The following is a 22,273-nucleotide window of genomic DNA, read 5'->3' as shown; positions in this document are numbered from 1 at the left end:
TGTCATGTCTTTCAATGTAATGTTAGCCCTTTATTGCAGGGACCACTTCAAGTTGATGAAAGCTATAAAGACTCCTCATCCTGCTCCGGTCCACTCCCAACCTCACCACTGCCCTCACCACCACCACCCCCCGCCCCACACACACACACATAAAATCAAACACAATTTCAGGAGGTTCTGAGACTTCCTTCAAGTCTGTTTATGAACTTCTTAAAGCATCCACTGACCCCAGGATTAGAGTATCTGATTTAAAGTGTTGTGTGGCTTGGAATCATGATTTCTCCTCCTATTCTAATGATTCAAAGGATATATTTGATTCAAATATGTCCTTCCCCACTCACATTAGCCAGTTAAAACATTAAAGGGATCCCTTCTACAAAAGATTCAATGCTTAGTGAGAGTAAGTTCAGTGTTTGCAGTTGAGAAGACGTTAAACATCCAGATGAAAGCTGAAAAATCTAGTTAATAATCCAGAGACTTCCAAAAGTATAGATGTTAATAGAGTGTAGCCCAAATATCTGGTGAGGTGAATTTTTCATTTGTCAGCTGAAGTCTTATGTCACAATCTCAGATAGAGAGAGAAAAACAGGATCTATTCCACGTAGAAGATGCTTTTTGAATTTTATTGTTGAAAGAACAAAATAAAAGGGAATATGCACATCCACCAAAGTGAGGTTTTCCATTAAAGAGAAGAGAAACCATATACTTTGTAATAAAGACCATCCAGCTCAAAATAACATATTAGATCGGTAAAACAACAATAGCGAGTTGACCTTGTGTTTTATTTCAACGAGCACACTTCATTCATCGTCTGCAGGAAAACTAGGCTAGATCTCGATGGGCAACAGTCACAGTTATTAAGCAAGTAAATACGCCACCATTTCCGTGCCCTCCTTTATTTCTTTATGTCTTCAGTCTCATCTGGCTCTTTCTCTTGATGCTCTCTTTCCCACCTCATTTCTTTTAACTCTTGTCTGTACTTCCGTTCAATGAACCGCTTCTGATGGGCCATCTGGGGAAAGTTATCTGACACGAGGAAATACATTTTATACTCAATAAAGGGTAGCCTCTGGTGCAAAGAACGATGCAAACTAAACACACACACATTCACGAGAAACACAGAGCTGTATATTCTAAGGCAGGGGGCAGACAACTGCTCGGTGTCTTCCCTTGGTCTTTTGTCATTCAGAAACCCACTCGTCGTCTGCACCAGTACCCCGACGCTATAGTGCAACATCTGACGTGGATTTGAGTATAAAAGGCACCAAAACATATAGCAGTGTTAAAACACAGATGTGTTGTTTCCAAGTGGTTTCAGGCAGGTTTGAACAAGGTTCTCCTAGTAAGAAGTGATGGTCAGGGAGAGATTACAGAATGTAGCCAAATGGGCCTATGTATTTTTGCAAAGCTCAAACCAAAAGCTCCCAATAATGATATTATCACACCAGTTACCAAGAATTAAATTTTCTGAGAAAAGAGGAAAAAGATCTGAAGGACAGAGGCATTAAGTTATTATTTCTGATCATTCTATTTTTAAAGTTTACCATAAGATTCCCCAATGCTATGTTAGCAACAGCAATGCAGGTAGAGCATTTTTTATTTGGTTAAAGGAAACATGTCACTCAACAGTACAGTTTAAGCTCCATTTAGTCTGATATTTGACCCTGTGCAAGATACAGTGGAAATCTTGGTTAAGGTCTAAAAATGTTACAATTCAGTTGTCATTTGAGGTATATAGCAAGTACATTGGCGGAGTAAGAAATTGAGGATGGAACAAGAAAAAAAGTCATTTTATACACTTAGTCAACAAACACACACTTCAACAACAAACATCAAAAAGGGATGCATACAAAAAAAAAAAAAAAGGATGCATATAAACATGAATGAGAGCCACACAAGTTACCTGTAACACAGAGGGAAAATGACACTCTTCTCTCTAACTGGGTAAGGGGTTGTTATATACAAGAGTTCCTACTTCATATTTTAAATATGAAGATTCAGAGATGTGAGAGAGATGGCATGTTTGGGGAAGAGCAAGTTTGGCTTTTGTCTGGGTTGAAGAATAACAAAAGGGATTTAAATATACAGCAAATTCCTAAATTATTCTCTCCCTTTTTATATAATGTCCTATCCTCGCCCCAGGGGAGAGGAAGGGACAGGAGCAGGGTGCTAGGAAAAGTATCTGAGAGACAGGCAGTCAATCAGTAAAGACTCTGAATATCTGAGTCACTGACTGATTTTAAACAAGAGATACATAATGACACCTGTATTTTAAAAATAAAACAGGAACCTAATCCTATTCCCTAAATGATATCAAGTTGACCCTATGTATTGTATAAAACACAGGTTTCAAGTACTATAAGTGCTTTTGGAAAAACCAAATCGAATACAAAAAAGTCAGCTGTAAAGCTAGTTACTACAAAATGAACCCTACTTCCTTGGTAAATTCTATTCTAGAACTTAGTTTGCATTAAAAAATCCCACCACTCAGTTCTAACCATTGATAAACTTTTAGAATGTATCCTTACAGTTTCCTAAGAGTTATGGTACACACATACATACATAGTGTAAATGTGCATGTATTATATAGACATATGAATATTTAATCACTCCCCCATGCACCCTTACTTTGAGAGAGAATGGCATACATACATTTTCATGGGTACATTTTTAAAAAAAAACTTATTCTAGTATAAGTATTTCTCTGTATCAGCACTCTAATGATTACAAAGTGTAAGAACACTTGGATAAAAGCAGGAATTGGTCAACTACTGCCCATAGGCCGAATACAGTCCACCACCTGTTTTTGTAAATGCAGTTTTATTGGAACACGGACACATCTGCTCATCTGCATACTATTCATTCCTGCCCGCTACAGTAGCAGAGTTGAGTAATTGTGACAGAGACTGTGTGGCCTGCAAAGCTTAAAATATTTTTTATCTGGTTCTTTACAAAAAATGTTTGCCAACCCCTGCAATATAGCATAGTTTATTTAAGCATTTCCCTATTGTTAAACATGCAGTTTGATTGACTTAATTATTTTTTGGCTGTTATAAATCAAGTTGTCACTATTATCATGGCATGTGAACTGGGGCTCGTAACTCCAGTCATTTCCTTAAGTTTGATTCCTAGAAATGAAGTCTCCAGATCAAAAGGTATGGACTTCTTTAATGACTAGAAACAGACGGTTAAAGTGCTTTCTGGGAGTTTAAATGACTCACTCCTACCAATATGCATGTGGAGGTCAGTCTCTGAACACACCATCTCTCCAGTACTGTTTTATCGTTAAAAGTGAATGAAAAAAACCTCCAAAGAGAACCTTTGGCAATTTTATAGGTCGAAAATGGAATCTCACTTTTATTTCAATAGGTGATTGTGCATTTGTATATAATGAATGAAAAAATTCCCCAACAGAGTTAACTTAAAACTTTCAGTGAAGATTCCATAGACACTGGAACCTGGAAATACAAGCTACTGCCAACTTGTCCTCCCTTCCCTGACCCTAGGAAGCTACTGTCTGCTGATTTCCACTTGACTCCTAGCCCTCTTTCCTTTCCTGGAATCTCCCACACTGAGAATCCTGGGCCTCTTGACTTTAGCTTCCCGCGCTTTGCTCTGTCCCACATTTAGCTGGTACTTGGAGCATAACGGAATTGCACTGTCCTGTTTTGCACAGACTGTGCAGTATAGCACAGTAGACCTCAGAAGAAAAATTCTTTGCATTTAAGCCTTCAATTTACAAAAGACTATACAGTTCCCTACATGGTCAATGACATCACTGAAGTATCCTCCACTCAGCCATCCCATTCCTGGGAATCTATCCCATAGAACCAAAAGGACTATTTAGACATTTACTGTCAACAGTGATTTAAAAAAAACCAGAAAGAGTATCCATCAAAACTAAAAGAGCTGACTAGAATATGGCAAATCCATTGCATGAAATACTATGCAGCCATTAAGAAAGAATGAATGAGGGGCACCTGTGATATATTATTGAGCAAGAACAAAAAGATGCAGAAAAGTGTGTAAATATCTCATTCTCATAAAACAATGGCCAAAAACTAAAAAGAAAAAAAAACCTTCACTTGTATAAAATTTTAGAAGTATAGGGAAATAAATCGAAAAAGATACACTGGGCTGTTCATATGGGCAATCTGGGCTGAGTGGGACTCCACACAAGAAAGGAAAATGAAAATCAAAAAGCATTCAGGAATACTTTTCAGAAAAATTATCAGTCCATTTTATACATATCTTACATTCTACTACATTCTATGTGGAGAGTAATTATGAAGAAAAAAATCACATTTTATCAGTACTTACCGTTTTTATATTTCCCCATTTTCTTTCTATAAAACATGTATTATGAACATATAATTATAGAAAAAGGGAGAGGCTTACATTTTTCAAGTGCATCCATTGCTGCTCCCATTTCTGCTTGCTGAATACTATCAAATAAAATAAAGGTAAAGTGCAGTTTAAAGATTTTTTTCAAAAACACAAGGTATGGCCACACATTATTCAGGTTTTCATGTCTGATGCATAAAATTTTATCTGATTACTTCTGTCACATACTGAATCACACAGGTTAGGACTATACACAAAGGCATGCAGAAACATCATTTATTTGCACAAAGCCTATTGAGGTTATTTGTTCCACATTTTTAATACTGTATTAAAATACCTTCCATTTATATTAGGTCTGAAGTATTTTAAGTTTGAACTTCCTTAAAATAAGTTTAAAAAAGAGGAGAGTTAAAAAAAAAATGTAGACAGACTTCCAATCACTTCTCAGTTTAAGATATAAATTAGAGGGTTCAGAGAAAGACGATAATATACATAATTCTTTTTACCTGAGAGAAGATGTTAGGTAGCATTTCCAACAAAGCTCAAGTGAGTAGCAGTGAGAAATCAAATGTTTAATGGCTGTGTCATGCACGACGTATCTATAAAATGCTTGCAGCAACACTGGGTACCCTGTTGGGTAACTGACACTGGACAGATCTTACCTTTACAACACCAGGTAATGAGGCCCTCTCAAGGTAGCCAAGCTCCTTATGCAATGGCACTCTCACTATCCAAGGCCAAGCTCATGTTTGGGGCTGGGCTTGGTGGGGACATTAATCCTTGGGATTCCCTTTATTACCCTTGAACATTCTATACTCTGAGTTTAAAATGACAGACTGCAAAGTTTGGAAGTACCCAGTAGGGACTTTTCAGACACACAGGATGTTCATTTGAAGAAGTTAAAAGGATCTTCTCTCATACCTTGGTCCTTTCCCACAGCCTATTCTTTCTCCCTTAAAGTACACTGCCACAGTGTAGGTTCTAGCATGGGAGGGTCCTACCGTCTGCAGCGTTCTGAAAGAAAAAAAAGGAACATTAATTATGGTAAGGTATTATTTCATTGTTATTGCTAATATATAACTAAGAAAACGTGTACTTATCACTTAGAGAAAGGTAAAAATAACATGAAAATTAAAGGAGTAAGTTTATTTGCTATGCTGACAAATCTATAGAGAGCTTTTAAAGTAGGAAATTTTTAAAATTCTACACTGGATTTTTATACTTTTTTTTTTCCCCAAAGCATTATAAATAGCACCTGAAGGCTACCAGTGAAGTATAAAATGTCTTAAACAATTTCAAAGCGTGTATACTCCAAGTATCCTAAAACTAACAAACTTTTCAGCAGTGAAAAGTTAACCATCTTAGTCTGTTAATTGTTCTTCAATGCTAATCACAACTAAAAATGATAAATATCTGGGCAATGCATCTCAAGCCACATCTGAATGGTTTCATCCCTTATGAGTTCTCTCCAATGCCTGGTATCTTATCTAAAAGATCGGAAAATGTATTTAATTTCTGAAACATCTGAGATCACTTCAAAGGTAGGCTATAATGCTGAGTACACAACACAACTGCCAAAAAAACAAAACTCCAGGTACTCTGGATTTTAATGACACGGCGCAGATTTCTAATGCAGTAAAACTGATAACTTTATGGAAAAGGGAAATTAAAAGTAGCCAACAAAGATAATGGAACGAACACGGTAATCTTGAAAAAAATATGTAAAACATCCCTGTCATCTTGATAGAAAAGAACAAGTTCATCGTGTACTTGCATTTGGGGGATTTATGAGAAGGGAGCAGAGTCATTTCCTTTGTGTTGATATACTCCGTGGGATGAAAGCACATGGATGCCTTCTTTAAGGTAGCACTTATGACAGTAATCACGCCTGTGCTATGAGAAGTTTATCATCCTCATTTTATTTATTGAACTTTAATTATCACTTTGATGAGGAAATATTTTGAGCCTTTCATGTAATACAGTTTGGATATTCATTATGCTTATTAGGTACATATTAAAGTGCTATTTCTAAACATTTGGGGATTTTTCCCAATAAGTAAAGGAAACATTGTTTAGCAGTGACAGTTTCTTGGGACAATTTATCGTAGCTTGCTGTGGGGTGACTCAAACTTCACTTGGCCTCAGTTCTTGTAGCGAAAAAGCCTATAACGTGTTGTGACTATTAAATAAACACATAAAAAAGGACTTAAAATTCGCAACTGCCACTCTGGTGTTTTTCCTTTTGAAGTTTGAGAAAGTCCACAGAGAGGGGCTTTTATTCCATATGGAACATTTGCACAAATGTGTGCACTTGCAACCATGTGTGTGCACAGACAAGGAGTAAACCTGCATTCAAACTAGATTTTTAAACATCCTTAAAAACACATACCCAGAAAATACCTCGGGAGGCAATCCACCTATTTTGATAATCCTTTCCTTTTGTAATTCCTCTTTGAAAACACCTTCTGAGTCAACAAAGGAGAGTCTCAGGATAATTACTCTACCTCCCAGTAAAATCTCCTGTTTGCATCAAAACTGGTATTATATGTGTAGTGACCTGCATTCTTTTTGAATAACTTCTGGCTACCACTCAGAGGATAATGATTTGTCACTAGAGATATTCAAAAGTACACAGCAGTTTCTGATACACATTCTATAGAAGAAAAACTCCAAATATTTGAGTAACAGAGTGGCAGTGAAGAACTGCCCTGCTTCCTACAGTGGCTGCCTGAGAGAGCACGCCATAGCTGTCAGACAACAGGGACAGAGGCCAACAGGCTTCAAAGTGGAATGGAGAGAGACACCCAAATACTGTTAAAACAAGCACAACCTTCCGATCTAGATGCAAAGCCCAGCAGAGGTTACGAGAAATAAAACAAACATAAAAAGCACAGATAATCAAAGGTGACCCACTTACTTAGAATGAAAAGACTGAGACGCCCAAAGAGATTTCAAGTTGGGCCCAAAGTCAGTGTCAAGAAGTCCCAATCCAGGCCCCTCATCATGATTACCCCAGTGGTTTGTTTTTCCTCCAGACCCCTGGAGCATCGGCTCTGAACTCACTGGATCCAATGCCCGTGAGAGCAAGTACTTACTTGTACAGAGGAATGTCTGGCTCCTTTCCTTCTGTCCTGAGTGTCAAGCAACACTGCTGAAGCTGGGATTTGGGGTCATTCCAATCCTGATTCAAAATAAACTCCTGGAGCAAGTTCCCAAGAAGTATTTAGTAATGGGTTCTGGAATCACTGAGCATAAAGTAGATAACCAATTTAAATTTTATATGAGCTTACTTTTAATCGTGGAAAGAAGCAAACATTCATGAAAGTATGAACATATTCTAAATCCTTATCAATGTACAGCGCTGCAATAAATGCTGAAAAAGAGAATATTTAAAAATAAAACCACAATGCACTGCCATCTCCCAGAAAGAGTAAGAGACCAGACTTTTAAGAAATGTAATGAGGTTTGTAATTCCCAGGCCCTCTTTATTTTTTAGAATTATCGTATCCTCTTTCTTCAAACAAGTATTTCCCTTTATCACTAATATCAGAAGCAACAGCATAGATGTGTGATTAAAAATGCAAAAACCAAAGAGTACAAAGACCAAATTACATTTGGCTAAAGGCTAAATAAATAGTTAAATGACACACAGAATGCTCTCATACAGCAGGGAGAAAATGATTTCTGGGAATACAACCATGTTAACAACAAATCAAAAGAAAACCTAAAGATCAGATGCGACACCAGAATGAGCACATTCTTGGGGCCTGCCATTCTCAACACCAATCTTGAGAAGGTTAGCCATTGACAAGGGGCTATGTTACATTTCATGAACAGATATGGGACAATTTATAGAGTCTCAGGACTATGAGAGACTATAGAGTCTCTGCCCACACAAAGAAAACCTTAATACTGGGCTTAGTGACAACATAATATATCAAATTTGCATTAATAAATAAATGGTGACCCCAGAGAGGACTTGATTAAAAGATACTTTAACCAAGGAAACAAATGGTGAGTTTTTAAAAGGTATAAAAACAGCTTTCACTGAGCTTAAAACAAAAAACAAAAACCCCAAAAACCCTGCCAGTGAAATAGATTATTCAACGTTTTTGTAATTTTAATTTAAGTTACCTTTCTTTAACTGAAAAAGAGGTTCTTTTAAGTTTCTTAGTCAGACTACCTTTGCACTTTGTAAATGAGCTGGTTTTGCACGGTAGACTTTAATACTTGTAATATAATTCCAATAGTCAAAAATATCATAATATATTATTTTAAAGTTCCAAGCCCCAGTGAATGGCCCACTCGTTTTAAACCAGTATCAGAAACAATAAAATTATGTGTATAATCCTTTAGTTAGCCATAATAGGATTATTTATAATGCTTCCAGACCATATCAGAAGTTGCCAAAGATGACAACTATGTCCATAGAGTTTTGAGCTTATTCAAAACAACAGATAATAGTTTTAGTATGTAAGGAATAAATTAGCCTTCTTTCTTCTATGCCCCTGTATAAAGGCTGCTGGGTGGCAAAAAAAAAAAAAAAAAAAAAAAAAAAAGCTATGAGTCACTTTTACCAATCTCCACACTCTGCTACCATTTCCTATAAAGGATGTGACTGCTGAGCATTAGGATGGAAGGGTACAGAGGCAGGGATGGAGGGCTGATACCACTGAATACAGACTGAACATAAAACTCATTATTTACATGTCTTATTTCCAAATTATTCTACTAATAAACTTTGGAAAAAGCATGAATAAAAATTAAACAGAAAAGGTTTCTTTACTTAGAACATAATAATAATAATGAGAAGTAAGATAAATGTGGGTACATTTGATTTAAATTCTGAGTCTACAGGTTAAGAGAAACTTAAGACTCACATTCCAAAAGGTCTGCCAAGGTCTTGGTCCTAAGGGCCACAGGTCTCTTGGTCTTGTCGTTGGTGATGGCATATTCTTGCATGCCCAGCTCCTCTGCTACCTTGGCCTGAGTTCTGTTATTCACCAAAGAGCTTCGCAGCAACTGACCAAGAGTAATTAAGGGATGTTTAGAAACCATTTCAATGTGGTCTCTCTCCTCCTTCAGTGTTGGGCCCAAACAGACCGAGATCATGTCACTGACAGGGATGCCAAGTTAAGCAATGGTTTAAGTCCTCAACCTCTACCCCCAGGCTGCCGTGACAACCTCCGTGTATTTCCAGCTTCCCCTTTAATAACTTCCTCTGCTCCTGGATTTTACCTAGGTAACATCTGAATAGTTTATTTAGTTGTTTCGTAGCAGTGAGCCGTGGTGAGGGGAGGGTACTAAACTATGATTAAAGATCATACCTTCTGCTAAATGTAATGCTACTAAGTAAAAGGAGCATTAAAATTTTTTTAATCAACATTATTGCAGTATAACTTACAAATGATAAAACGCACCCATTTCAAGTACAATTAGGTGAGTTTTGACAACTTTCTACATTTCTTTCACCCCCAAATAAGTTTCATGTTCCCCTTTGTAATCATAATCAATCAATCCGATGTACCACCCATCCGGCAAACCTGACCTACTTTCTGTCACTGTTAGATTTAAAGGAGCATTTTTTAAAAGTCTACAACTTCAAGTTTCACAGCACTGATGCTAATTTTGATATTATAGGATTTGGGGAAGTAATGTTTTAGTAAGCATTATTTAAAATATTTAAATTATTTATTTAGAGTTTTACTTTTATTATTTTAAAGATGTATACTATATATCCTGAGTCATAGTTTATCAAATTGGGACTCTTCATCTCTAATCAAATTAAAATGGAATTTTCATATTTCAACTTTAAAAATTCAAAACAAAAATTTCTAGTACCAATTTCGGGCAGCAAAGAGTCCTCCAAACACCATCCCAAGTAGTAACATTACACAGCACATGAAAATTACACAACAAACCCATCACAGAGGTTCCCAGACAGCAAGCACAGTTCAAGAATTGAGCACTCGGTAATGGCTCACTAGAGGAAGTGGGGAGGAGCCTGGGGGAAGCAGACAGAAACCACGATGGACCAAATAAAAGCTAAGATTTCGGGGAATAACATACCTAAAACTAGAACTTTTGTCACAACGGCTATAACAAATTTTTGTCCTACTACAACAATCCCTTCCTGCTAAGGACCATCCCTGACACCAGGGCCAAGGCGCGGGAAGCAGCTGTGGGCTGTGCTAGTGTTCTACCCCTGGCCGTTCCACACTGCGCTTTGTTTATTAGATGCAAGTTTTATGCTCTGTGACTCCAGTGTCAACCGAGCTTATGAAAATCAAGATTTATTCTCAATGCCTGAGATTGCATCCTTGACAATAGATAAATAAGAAACAATATGTTCTTAATTTGTCTGACAGTGATGCATGAAGCAGAAATACAACTTGATCTTCATAAGCCATGCCTGCTGTTGAGTTACAGACTATTATTCTTTGTCTCAGCTCCCTTCTTCCTCCTATTTCGCCCAACTCTTTTTCCTCAATATAGAAAATGTTTCATTAAAATTAATATCCACAGAGAAGCTCAATATTAAAAAGGCCTACCATATAATATTAGAAGACCCAACCAACAGGAGCCCATCAGCCTAATATCTTATAATTATAAAATAACTGAGCTAAAAGGGAGAGATTTTTTTTCATTTGTGTTCCCAATGGGGAGATGGCAGGAGGCAGTTCTCAAAGTAGAGGCCGGGGGAGAACAGGAAGGCTATTTTGAGAATACGGTTGTGCTGAGCAACAGCACCACTGGGTTCTCTCTTAATATGTGCTTTGGTGAAAAAAAAAAAAAAAAAAAAAAAATATGTGCTTTGGTGAGAAGATAAAGCTCTAACTTAGGCTGCCTATATGGAGTTTTCATGCTTCAAAATCAACGAATCGGAGGTACAACACACAAATGCACACAAAACACCATATATCTCCAGTTACCAGGCCCCGGCAGCTGCCTTCCGGTGTCAGGGCTCCTTCTTTGGTTATTATCCAGTAAGGTTGTCCGATGGAGAAGGAAGAAAGCAGTGAGGATGGAAACAAATGCTTCCAGTTTTATTTAAGATACACCCTGACAGGCCATGAAGCCACAGGGTAACCAGTAGAACGTGATCTTCAAGTTCTTGCCAGAACTCTGAGCCTGAATCAAAACTCAGTGTGGGAGAAGGAAGCTATAAATCATCCATATTTTTGGAGTCAATTTAAATTTAGAAGATGAATTGAAAAGAAGTAAGACCTTGTACTTTACCTAAACAATTGCCAAATGGCAGTTCTTTAAATGTCTGCTTCCACCCTTGGCCTTTGCTGGACTCCAGAATGAATCACACTGTTTGCCAACAGGTGGGATCAAGATGGGGGGGGGGGGGTCACAAGGCAGAAAAGCACCTTCAGCTAGTTCAGTGTAAGGGCTGTGGAGCCCAACTCTGTGCTACGCACTGTGCTGACAGCTGAAGACCCCAACATGATCGACACCCACTGCTGCTCATCTCCCAAGGAAGCCACACAAATTGGCCCTTAGGATGCTCTGCGGTAGCTGCTGTGACAGCACGGAGGACACAGGGCACGCAGGAGCCCCCTTCTACCCCAGCCTTCCCCAGAAGCCTCCTGAAGGATCTGACCCCTGAGTAAAAACACTTCAGAGGCTCACTGACCTAGCTCTTATATCAGAATCATAAAGTGCTTCTGAGATACGGGTGCTTGGGCCTCTTCCACGAACCAAGGCGTTAGTATTTCTGGGGATACAACTTGGACATATGCATTTAAAAAAAATTCATGTAGGTAGCTTCTGATGAACAGAGTCAGAACTGGAAAAAAAATGAGGCTGCCAGAGGGGTAGGTGCTATAGTCTAAATGTCTGTGTTCCCTCCCCCCCAAATTCCTACACTGAAATCCTAATCCCTACAGATGATGGCATAAGAGGTGGGTGGGGCCTTTGGGGTGATTAGGTCTTGAGAGTGGAGCCTTCATAAATGGGATCATATATGATCTCTGAGGCCTTATAAAAGAGGCCTCAGAGAGATCTCTAGCACCTTACCCCATGGGAGAGTACAATGAGAAGTCTGTGACCTGGAAGAGGGCTCTCACCAGAACCCAACCAGACTATCACTCTGATCTTGGGACTTCCAGCCTCCAGAACCGTGAGCGGTATATTTCTACTGTTCATAAGCCACCTAGTCTGTGGTATTTTGTTCTAGCAGCTTAAATAGAGTAAGATGGTGGGAAAGGGTTTTCCAGGAAGAGAGAACAGCTTTGGCAAAACAAAGGGCCATGACACAGCAAGGTAATCACTGGATGGGACTGGAGGATAGGTCAGAGCAGAGTCAGGGAGAGCTAATATAGACGAGGCTGGCTGACCTCTGGGCAGTCTTGCAGGTCATGTAAAGAAGCCTGTACTTTCCTGTAAGGGAGAAGGAAGCCTAAAAAGTGTCAAACAGGAGCAGTTGCAATATAATATTCTGATTTTAGAAAGATCATTTTGATGAGTGGATTTGACTGGGACAAGACATATGGTTGGAAAGTCTGCAGACGCTGATGCTATTGATTATTATTTTACAAAGAGGAAATATCTGCTTTTTAAGTAGAATTCTAGAAAATGAATATTAAGTATCCAATTGAGCTTGAGTTAGTTATTAGACTGTTTTTGCAAACAATGCCTTCTGTTAGATGTGGTAATGAAAGGCTAGAGATTTTGGCACCAAACTTCCTGGGTTCAAACTGTGGCCCTACCACTTCCTGGCTAAGTGACCCTGGGTAAGTTACTAAATCTCTCTGAGGTATGGTTTCCTCATCTATAAAATGGAGCAAAGCAGTACCTACTTCACAGGGTTGTAATGTATTACACTGTGATGGCTGGCACATGATCAAAACACACGAAATGTTAGCTGCTGTTTTTACCCACAGTGGCATCCTCATTATTATGCCAGATGAGCTCACTCTTTTGGTTATAGAAAGTTTTAGGAATTCCTCTGAATTTTCCACAGATGTTCTAGATATCAGTCTACATATTGTCCTTGAAGCCCTCCATTTTACCAAGTGCTAGGCTGTCCCTCACAACTTTTTCTTCAACCCTTCCTCCCACCAAAGACAAAATTATACTTGAAATCACCAGAAAAAATGAAGAAAGCTGTAGTCAGGGATTTCTGTGAAGCTGAGAAAAAGATGGCCGAGTCCCTGATGCAATGGCAGGACCAACAGAAGTGTCACATGTCTCCAATTCTGACTTTCAGAATCCAGGGAGTTTTCTACTATCTCGGCACAGCAGTTTCTCATGACTAAACTTAAATTTTAATAGGAAAAAGGTTTATTGGCTTAAAACAAACAAAGAAACATATTGGCATTCTTCCTTCAACCTCTCTATTCGCTTTTGATTCTAAGAGGAAGCCACAGCAGTGGGACATGAGCAACCGAAGAGGGCCACCTAGTGTAAAGTAAGTAGACTGTGATTTATTATTTTAAGGGCTTTAACATAAGAACATGGGGGTGAAAGCAGAATATACTATTAAAAGTGACAGTGATGTACCACACAGGTCTATTACACCAAGAGTGGTAGCCAGATGGTCTCCATTTCCTATGATAATATAAAGAAAAGGTGCACAAATGCTAGCAGGCGGGATGCAGGTCAGATACAAAGAACCAAATTATGTCAGTGACAGAGAAATTCTCCAACAGGAGGCTTGTGGAATCTATCCTCTCAAAGAGATCCTGTAGATGAAATCTGCGTTTGTCTAAATGATTTATGCTTAGTGCTGGCAGGAGGCAACAGGGAGGGATTAGATCACTGGTTCTCAAACTTTTTATTTGTAATCCCTGCTTTCTCATTATCCCAAATCATTCCGCTATAAAAAACCAAAAATGTCTGCAAATTCATTCCACTGATGCACACACCAGTGGGCACTGTGCCTTACACACAGTAGGCATGGGATTAGCAACTATTTTTAGCTCAGTAGCACACAGTGAAGACTAAGAAGAAGGAATGATATAGAGAGAAGAATGATATGCAGGTGTTAAAACCTGCAAGTGTGACAAGACAGGCATCCTGGTCTGAGCTAATGATCTTTGGGACCCTCCCACTACTTACCTAATCCCTACTGGGCAGGTCCTACCCTAAAAAATCAAATACTTCAGTCTATGAAATCAACCTCAGTCCTCCTATAACAATTATCTATGCCTGAGATTCCTTCCCAAGCAGGCCTTTTTGATCCAACTCACACAACACTATGTTTTTCCCCATCAGCATTCAAAACTTCAAATCCATGATTTCATTTGTTCAACTGTCCTATTCCCTGTAAAACAAGCACACAAAGTAATGGCTCAAAGCTAACTAATGCCTCCCGGTGTGAATTAATGTAATTGTGTGTTCTTTAATCACAATAATGAATAATTTGCCACCCCTCTCATACAAATGCAACTGTAGTAAGTAATCCTCCACATATTTTAAATTAATTTTAATCTATAGACATTCATAAATAACAGCCTCCTTCTTTTTTTTTTAAATTATTTATTTATTTATGATAGTCACACAGAGAGAGAGAGAGAGAGAGAGGCAGAGACATAGGCAGAGGGAGAAGCAGAGCCATGCATGAAGCAGGCTCCATGCACCGGGAGCCCGACGTGGGATTCGATCCTGGATCTCCAGGATCGCGCCCTGGGCCAAAGGCAGGCGCTAAACCGCTGCGCCACCCAGGGATCCCCAGCCTCCTTCTTTATACATAAAACAACATGTCACTTCCCTCCAATGCCACTTCTATTTCCCTTTCTATACATCTTAGCTACCTACAAAACTCTTTCTTTTATTTATTTATCAAACATGTATTGCAAGCCTACCATATGGCTGGGCATAGAGTGATACATGAAAACACACTCTCACAGAACTTATAGGTTAGTGGGACAAGCAAATGGAAATCAGTAAGTGCCAGGAAAGAAAAGAACATGGAATTTGACTGAGGAGGCCATCTGGAAAGGTTCTCCTTGTAGCCAGAAGTCAAGCCAGAACTAACATCTAATCAAAGAGTAGGAGACACCAGGCAGATGAGGGTTGGAAACAGGAATAAGAACAGCACATGCAAAGCCTGATGGCAAGAAGGGGCTTGTAGGAACACAAAACAGAGCAGTGTAGAGGCCCATAATGAAAAGAAGAGCATATAGCAGGAGGAGGGCAGATGGGCAACTCAGACCAGCCAGGGCCGTGCTTGTTCTTTAGTTACTATCCAAAGAATAAACAAACAGCACTGGCCTGGGATAGGATGATCATTCATTCAGCCTATCGGCTCAGCACTAATATATGCCAGGAACTCCAAGGACCCAGGGAATCAAGAATGAAGAGAACAGACAAACACTCTTGCCCTCAAGGAATTTATACTCTGACAAGAGAAGACTGAAAGTAAACAAGTAAAATACATAGTATGTGCTAAGGAGAAAATGGAAATGAGGTTCCCAGCTGGAAGAAGGGGACTAGGGACAAGGGGAAGAGGTCACAATTTAAGCAGGGTAAGTTAAAGGCCTCACTGATAAGATAGCATTTGAACCATGCCCTGAAAGACATGAGGAATTTGGCCACAGCATATACAAAGGCACTGAGGCAAAGGCTTGCTTAGTGTTCTACAGGAATAGCACAGGATCCAATGTGAAGAGTCTAGGAGACAAAGACAGTCAGGGAGAAAGGTCATGGGGTCTTGTAGGTAACAACACTGTTACCCTTAAGGCAGGAAATCTTTGGAAGGTTTTTCACAAAAGGAGGGCTGTAATCTGACTTCCCTTTATAAACAGTCCCTCTGGATGATGTGTTAAACATAGACTGATGGCATGGGGGGGGGGGTTGTTGCGGGGAATGAATCAGCTGGGAGGCTATGGCTGTAATTTAAGGAAAAGATAATAATAGCCTGGGCCAGGGTGATAACAATGGAGGTGGTGAAAAGTAGTCATGTTCTGGGCAAATATTTAAGGTAAAATCAACAGGATATGCTAGCAGCTAACAGGTATAGCATGAAGAAAAGAGGACCATTAAGGATGACTTCGAGGTTTTTGGCCTGTACAACTTTAAGAATGAAATGATCCTTGGTGATATGGAGAATACCTAAAGAAAAGCAGGCTTTGGGGTGAATATCAGTTTTGTTCTGGTCATATTAGGCTTGAGATGCCTAATAGAAATCCAACTAGAGAGTCCAGTATATCTTTTTTTTAATATTTTATTTATTTACTCATGAGACACAGATAGAGGCAGAGACACAGGCAGAGGGAGAAGCAGGCTCCCTGTGGGGAACCTGATGTGGGACTCAATCCCAGGACCCTGAGCCGAAGGCAGACGCTCAACCACTGAGCCACCCAGGTGTCCCTCCAGTATATCTTTATATCTAGCTATTCAAGTGTATGTGAAGATATAAACAAAGAGCCTAGAGTTAAGGCGAGAAGTACAGGTGGAAGACATACCTTAGGAAGTGGTGTGGAGAAGTACTCAAAGCCATGAGATCACTCACAGAAAGGAGGTCAAGAGAAAAGAGAAGAGATCTGAGAAGGGGGGTGCTCCAGCATTTAGCGGTTGGAGAGATAAGAGGAATAACCAAAGCAGACTGAAGATGAATGGTGAATATGGTCATAGGAGCTCTGCTGTGAAAAGACACCACCAGCCACACTGTGAAAATGCATCAAAAGATGGAGTAAGAGTAGATAGACCAGTTAGGAAGCTACGACAGGGTCAACAGGCCTGAAACCTGGGCCAACTGCAGGGTTTCTGCCTGAGACCATGTCCACTGTGGGAAAGCACAGAACTACAAAGGACGGCTTTGCAAACAGTGGCATACGTATCAGGGAAATCTGAACATCCTGCATTGCCTCATGCTTGGTATAAAGGCAACCTTAAGATCGTATCCTGTGCAATTTAATAAATGCCACCCCTTCTAACGGGGTTTGTCAAGCACATTCCTGTAATGTTCTGCTACCGACGCAGAAGCTGCTACAGCAGTCTGGGTGACAGACGTTGGTTGAAAGGATTTAGGTAATGAAGACGAGGCGTTTACTCAAGAAGTAACAATGTCAGGACTTACAAGTGGTCGAGAATATAGGGATGTAGGCAGAGGGAGGAATCAAAGATGACTCCTGGGTTTCTGACAGGCAACACAGGATGGTTGACATTGTCGTTCAATTACTCAGGGAACACTGGAAGAAATTCTAAGTTCATTTGCTCTTGGACATGTGGAGACGCTGAGAGGGCAGCTACCTAGTGGGGCTCAGGAAGAAATGGGACTGAAGAGATCTGTTTGGATGTCATTGTCTCTAGAGTGAAACTGACAGTGCATACATGGAAAAGACTGCCTAGGAGGTGCTCTTGTGACAAGAGACAAGGGCCTAGGTGGGAACCTTTCAGATGCTGGAATCTCCATCAGCTGTACAGAATATGATGAGCCTGCAAAGGAAGCTATGAAAGAGTGGCTAAAGAGGTGAGAAGAAAACCAGAGTACAGAATGACAGAAGCTAACAGAAGCTCACAGAAGCCAACGAGGGACAGTGTTTCAAGAAGGAGGGAGGGACAATTGTGCCAGTACTGATGAGAGTTAATATTTTTTTTTTTTTTTTTTTTATGATAGTCACAGAGAGAGAGAGAGAGAGAGGTAGAGACACAGGCAGAGGGAGAAGCAGGCTATGCACCGGGAGCCCGATGTGGGATTCGATCCCGGGTCTCCAGGATCGCGCCCTGGGCCAAAGGCAGGCGCCAAACCGTTGCGCCACCCAGGGATCCCGAGAGTTAATATCTTTTAAAGTATGTATTCAACTGATGACAGATCATCTTTATTTTACCAGCAGATCTGTCAGTCCTATTGATTTCTACCAAAGCTTCCTGTGAACATAGTTAATAAAACCGTATCATAATTTTGTCATTTACCATCTTTCTAATAAGCTCTTCAATAATCCTCTAATTTTAAGACAACAAGGCTGATAAATACATTTTGAATAAAACTAAAGGTTATAGAACTGAAGCAATTTTGGAAAGAACATAAAACTAGAGTCTTTAGTATAGTCCTGGTTTTACCTTTATCTAGACCATGATGGGAAGCAGTAAACTTGTTGATCTATAACATCCCACCTCCACAAAATCCCAGAGTTCACAATTAATTTTGCAAGAAACTAGGGGCAAATGTGTGCATTTAAGTCATGCATTTTCAATAGTGGCCTCTATATGGCCAAAAAATGAATTACGATTTCAAGACACCTGACTTGGTTTGGCCATTCCTCAGTCCAACCAGATACTCTGACAACAGTGAAGTCTATTCCCCAATGGAAGATACTGACAAAAAATTTATTGATTCCTTAAAGATACTAGATATCTAGCAAGATACTAGACACTAGTTCATTTTTGGTAAATACTCCTATGTCCTTAAAAAATTTAATATTAATCGAGAGGAACTACTTCCTTGTCCATCCAAAAGTAGTTAACTTTAAATGGTAATCCAACTATTGATTTTAAATTCAATTTAAACAAAGAGTATTGCTGATTTCCTATATAATAGTATGGGGCATAGTGAGAGAACTACAATACTCACTGAGTGAGTGACTAAAAGAACTGTATTTTGTTAGGCTTAGAAATTTCACTGAAAAATTACATCTAAACATAGTCAAATCATCATATTCTCCTTAATTCCAATATTTGTGTCTCACATAAACTATTTCCAGGGTACATAGTTGCAGAGATAAGATCCAATTCTATTCAGAGCAAAACATGCATATAAATCATAGAGATACAAGTATGAAAGACTTATTATTTGCTTCAAGTATAATAAAAAAGGAAGGCTACACACTAACAAAATATCTTAGAGCACAATACTATTTTTCTTGGCCCAAGAAAGTATTTGCTTTCTCAATGCCCAACTCTAGAGGGTTTTCTCAAAGGTTATTTCTGCGCCTTGAGAGATCCTCAACGACTGGCTTCCAAACATGCTTTGTTCACCATTCTAGCTATATTATTGATCAGTTTCAGAGTACAAACCATATGCAACAAATAAAAAAGCTCAATGCCATTTTATAAAATGAAACAAAAGTGAGAGAAATGGGGACTGTTTTACTTTGTTCATAAATCAAACTTAGTTTTTCTAAGCCCCTTTCAACTCTGTCCTGGATCCAGCCAAACTGATTCCCTGCTGTCTCTCTATCTTCTGGTTTTTCATGTTGTCCCTTTGTTTCAGTAGGCCCAAAGTGTGGCATGTCTTTGCATAGAAATTTCTGCCATTAACTCCTGGTGGCCAAATCCCACTCATCTTTAAAGGCTCAGACATCATCATATCCAAGAAGCCTTCTTGGAAATCCAGAGCTAAAAGAAATCTTATCTTTTTCTAAACAACACAAGTGCAGCAGTTTATCTATGCCTCTTCCTAATATTCCACATGGTTCTCTCCTATATTTAGTTACCATTACTTACTTTTATTTTTCAGTGTACATGTATGCATGCACACATGACATACATACATTATATATATACTATATAATGTATGTATGTATATATATATATATATAGAGAGAGAGAGACAACATTTGTAGCTATTTACTTATATTCTCCATTTCTGCTAATGGTTTTTAAACTCCTTATGGATAGGTGTCGACTAAGTTATCTGCTCTTCCCATGAAGTCTAGCTCAATTCAATGTCTTGCACAGGGTTGGTAATCATTAAATGAAGGAGTACAGGAAGAATTCTTCTCACATACTGCTTTGTATACAATTTGCATAATGAAATGAACAAAACCATGTGATATGCTAACATCACCAAGAACTAAGTAATCAATTACATAAATACATATTTGGCTCCTCTAATCTTCACTCTATTTCACAGCAATCTTACTGAAGGGAATGACTTAACACAAACTCACAGTTAAGTGTCCTTCATGATGATCTGGGAAATGAATAAATAAGTACTCAGTGGCAACCAGCTGCATTATGGAGTCACCTAGGAATTCCATCCTCTGATTGTGGCCTCTGGAAAAAACAACATCAATGCAAAGAGACCAATAAAGTGTTTGTATATTAAAAAAAAGAAGCATAATTTCTAAAAAGGTATGGTTTTAAAAAAAGCAACATGTTCACCTTGCTTTAAAACATAAGACTAAATACAACTCCTTAAGCCCCTCAATTGAGAAGAGATCTGAGTCAATGTAGATTGAGTTTTGAAGAAGAGTACAATGACTAACGTCTAAGAATTAAACAACCGATAAATAGTGCCTGGTCAGAAGTTAAGGAGTATTAGTTGAAAAATAAAGTATAGATAACAATCTTGCATAGTTAACTTTCATTCAAACAAAACAAAGCAAAACAGTCCAAGAATTTTCTTTGTTAAATCTTTACTTCTTTATTGAAATATACTCTCGGGAACCCTGGGTGGCGCAGCGGTTTAGTGCCTGCCTTTGGCCCAGGGCGCGATCCTAGAGACCTGGGATCGGATCCCACGTCGGGCTCCCGGTGCATGGAGCCTGCTTCTCCCTCTGCCCGTGTCTCTGCCTCTCTCTCTCTGTGTGTGACTATCATAAATAAATAAAAAAAATAAAAAATAAAAAATAAAAAAAAAGAAATATACTCTCTATCATTCAAATCTGGAATCCAGTTTAAGGACACTAAAAAAAAAAAAAAATCTATGACAAGAATCTCAAATCTTTACACTTTAAAGAGAGCTGTGAATATCTGATTTAGGGGAGAGAAGCCAAGAACTGAATAAAAAACAACCGCAAAGAAATAACATTGTGGGATCCCTGGGTGGCTCAGCGGTTTGGCACCTGCCTTCAGCCCAGGGCGTGATCCTGGGGCCCCAGGATCGAGTCCCACATCGGGCTCCCTGCATGGAGCCTGCTTCTCCCTCTGCCTGTGTCTCTCTCTGCCTCTCTCTCTCTCTGTGTCTCTCATGAATAAATAAATAAAATCTTTAAAAAAAAAAAAAAAAAAAAAAAAGAAATAACATTGTGGTTATTTTCCTAATTATTATATTAGCTCATCTCCAAATCGCTCATCTAGAGCTAGGATGGAGGGCCAATTTCAGCCCACGGTCTGTTTTTGCAAGTTTAATTGGGACACAGCCATGTTCATTCATTTACATTTTCTCTGTGGCTGCTTTTATGCTACTAGAGCAGAGTCAAATCACTGCAACAGAGACCACATGGCCTGTAAAGCCTAAAATACTTAGTATATGTCCCTTTACAGATAAAATTTACACACTTCTCTTATACTTTATGAAGAAATAAGACACATGACAATGAAACCAAAAACACTGGATTGGAACCTATGAAACAAGAAATACTGTATTGGAAACCTATCCCCTGATCCACAACAGCAACTGGCTACTCACCCATCTCATGATGTGACTTTCCTGGAAATATGTTTGAAATCCCAATGTCTTTGAAAGGCACACAGCAAAGGTTTGGAACTGCCTGTCTAAATGGTCACATTGGGATTACACGGGTAATTCTAACTTACAGGGTCAGATGGTTAAATCCCACAGTTCTCAACGTGAATGCTCTTGCCAGAAGTCGAACATGAGTAAAAATTACTCCAATTGCTTCTTCAAACTCAGTAAGTTTCTGTAAAACTGGAGAAGTCTCAATAAGTTGTCGATCAGTATTCGGCTCTTGTAGCTGCAGGAAAAGAAAAATAAATAAAAATCATGTGCAGTTTTTGGTTACAAGAATAATTATCAATTCTAGGATAGTGTTTTGTAAAATTCCTTCTCCCATGGGCAGAAATTTCTAAAATGCCAATAGAACACGGAAGCTTCTTTCTCATCCCTTAGAATGGCAAACAAACCTAATATTTAAAGAAGGCTCAAATAATATTTTCCAATCTTCTTTCAAATTTCAAGGCCAAGTACTGTACACAGATAGTTCAAAATCCCAAGTATTATACTAACTCTCCAAGGAAGAGGCAATGTGAAGAACTGCTGGTGGAGAATATGTGTATCTGGCAATGCAGTGGT

General features: G+C 39.0%; 1 protein-coding gene and 1 long non-coding RNA gene across 10 annotated transcripts in view; one reads left to right on the top strand and one right to left on the bottom strand.

The window, feature by feature from the left end:
* Positions 1-609: 609 nt before the first annotated feature.
* DROSHA (drosha ribonuclease III) overlaps positions 610-22,273 on the bottom strand; it is a 121,202-nt gene continuing 99,538 nt past the window's right edge. For 7 of the 9 annotated variants that reach the window (XM_072825003.1, XM_072825005.1, XM_072825006.1 and 4 more), the window contains 8 exons: positions 21,778-21,935; positions 20,187-20,292; positions 9,225-9,366; positions 7,635-7,717; positions 7,440-7,543; positions 5,266-5,358; positions 4,399-4,445; positions 610-1,026 (listed from right to left, as the gene is read on the bottom strand). In XM_072825003.1, coding sequence (XP_072681104.1) covers positions 896-1,026; positions 4,399-4,445; positions 5,266-5,358; positions 7,440-7,543; positions 7,635-7,717; positions 9,225-9,366; positions 20,187-20,292; positions 21,778-21,935 — 864 coding nt within the window. In that variant the 3' untranslated portion in view covers positions 610-895. Of the gene's footprint in view, positions 1,027-4,398; positions 4,446-5,265; positions 5,359-7,261; positions 7,590-7,634; positions 7,718-9,224; positions 9,367-20,186; positions 20,293-21,777; positions 21,936-22,273 lie in introns of those variants that run through there. The other 2 variants (XR_012030347.1, XR_012030348.1) reach the window with 2 other exon arrangements.
* LOC140632703 (uncharacterized) overlaps positions 12,299-22,273 on the top strand; it is an 81,140-nt gene continuing 71,165 nt past the window's right edge. Inside the window, exons 1-2 of the long non-coding RNA XR_012030349.1 lie at positions 12,299-12,472; positions 13,710-13,762. This is a non-coding gene — a long non-coding RNA (uncharacterized lncRNA). The remainder of the gene's footprint in view (positions 12,473-13,709; positions 13,763-22,273) is intronic.

The sequence above is a fragment of the Canis lupus genome, chromosome 4, assembly GCF_048164855.1.
Source record: "Canis lupus baileyi chromosome 4, mCanLup2.hap1, whole genome shotgun sequence".
Lineage (NCBI taxonomy): Eukaryota > Metazoa > Chordata > Mammalia > Carnivora > Canidae > Canis > Canis lupus.
The sequence above is the reverse complement of the archived record's forward strand: the minus strand, read 5'-3'. Positions and strand labels throughout refer to the sequence as shown.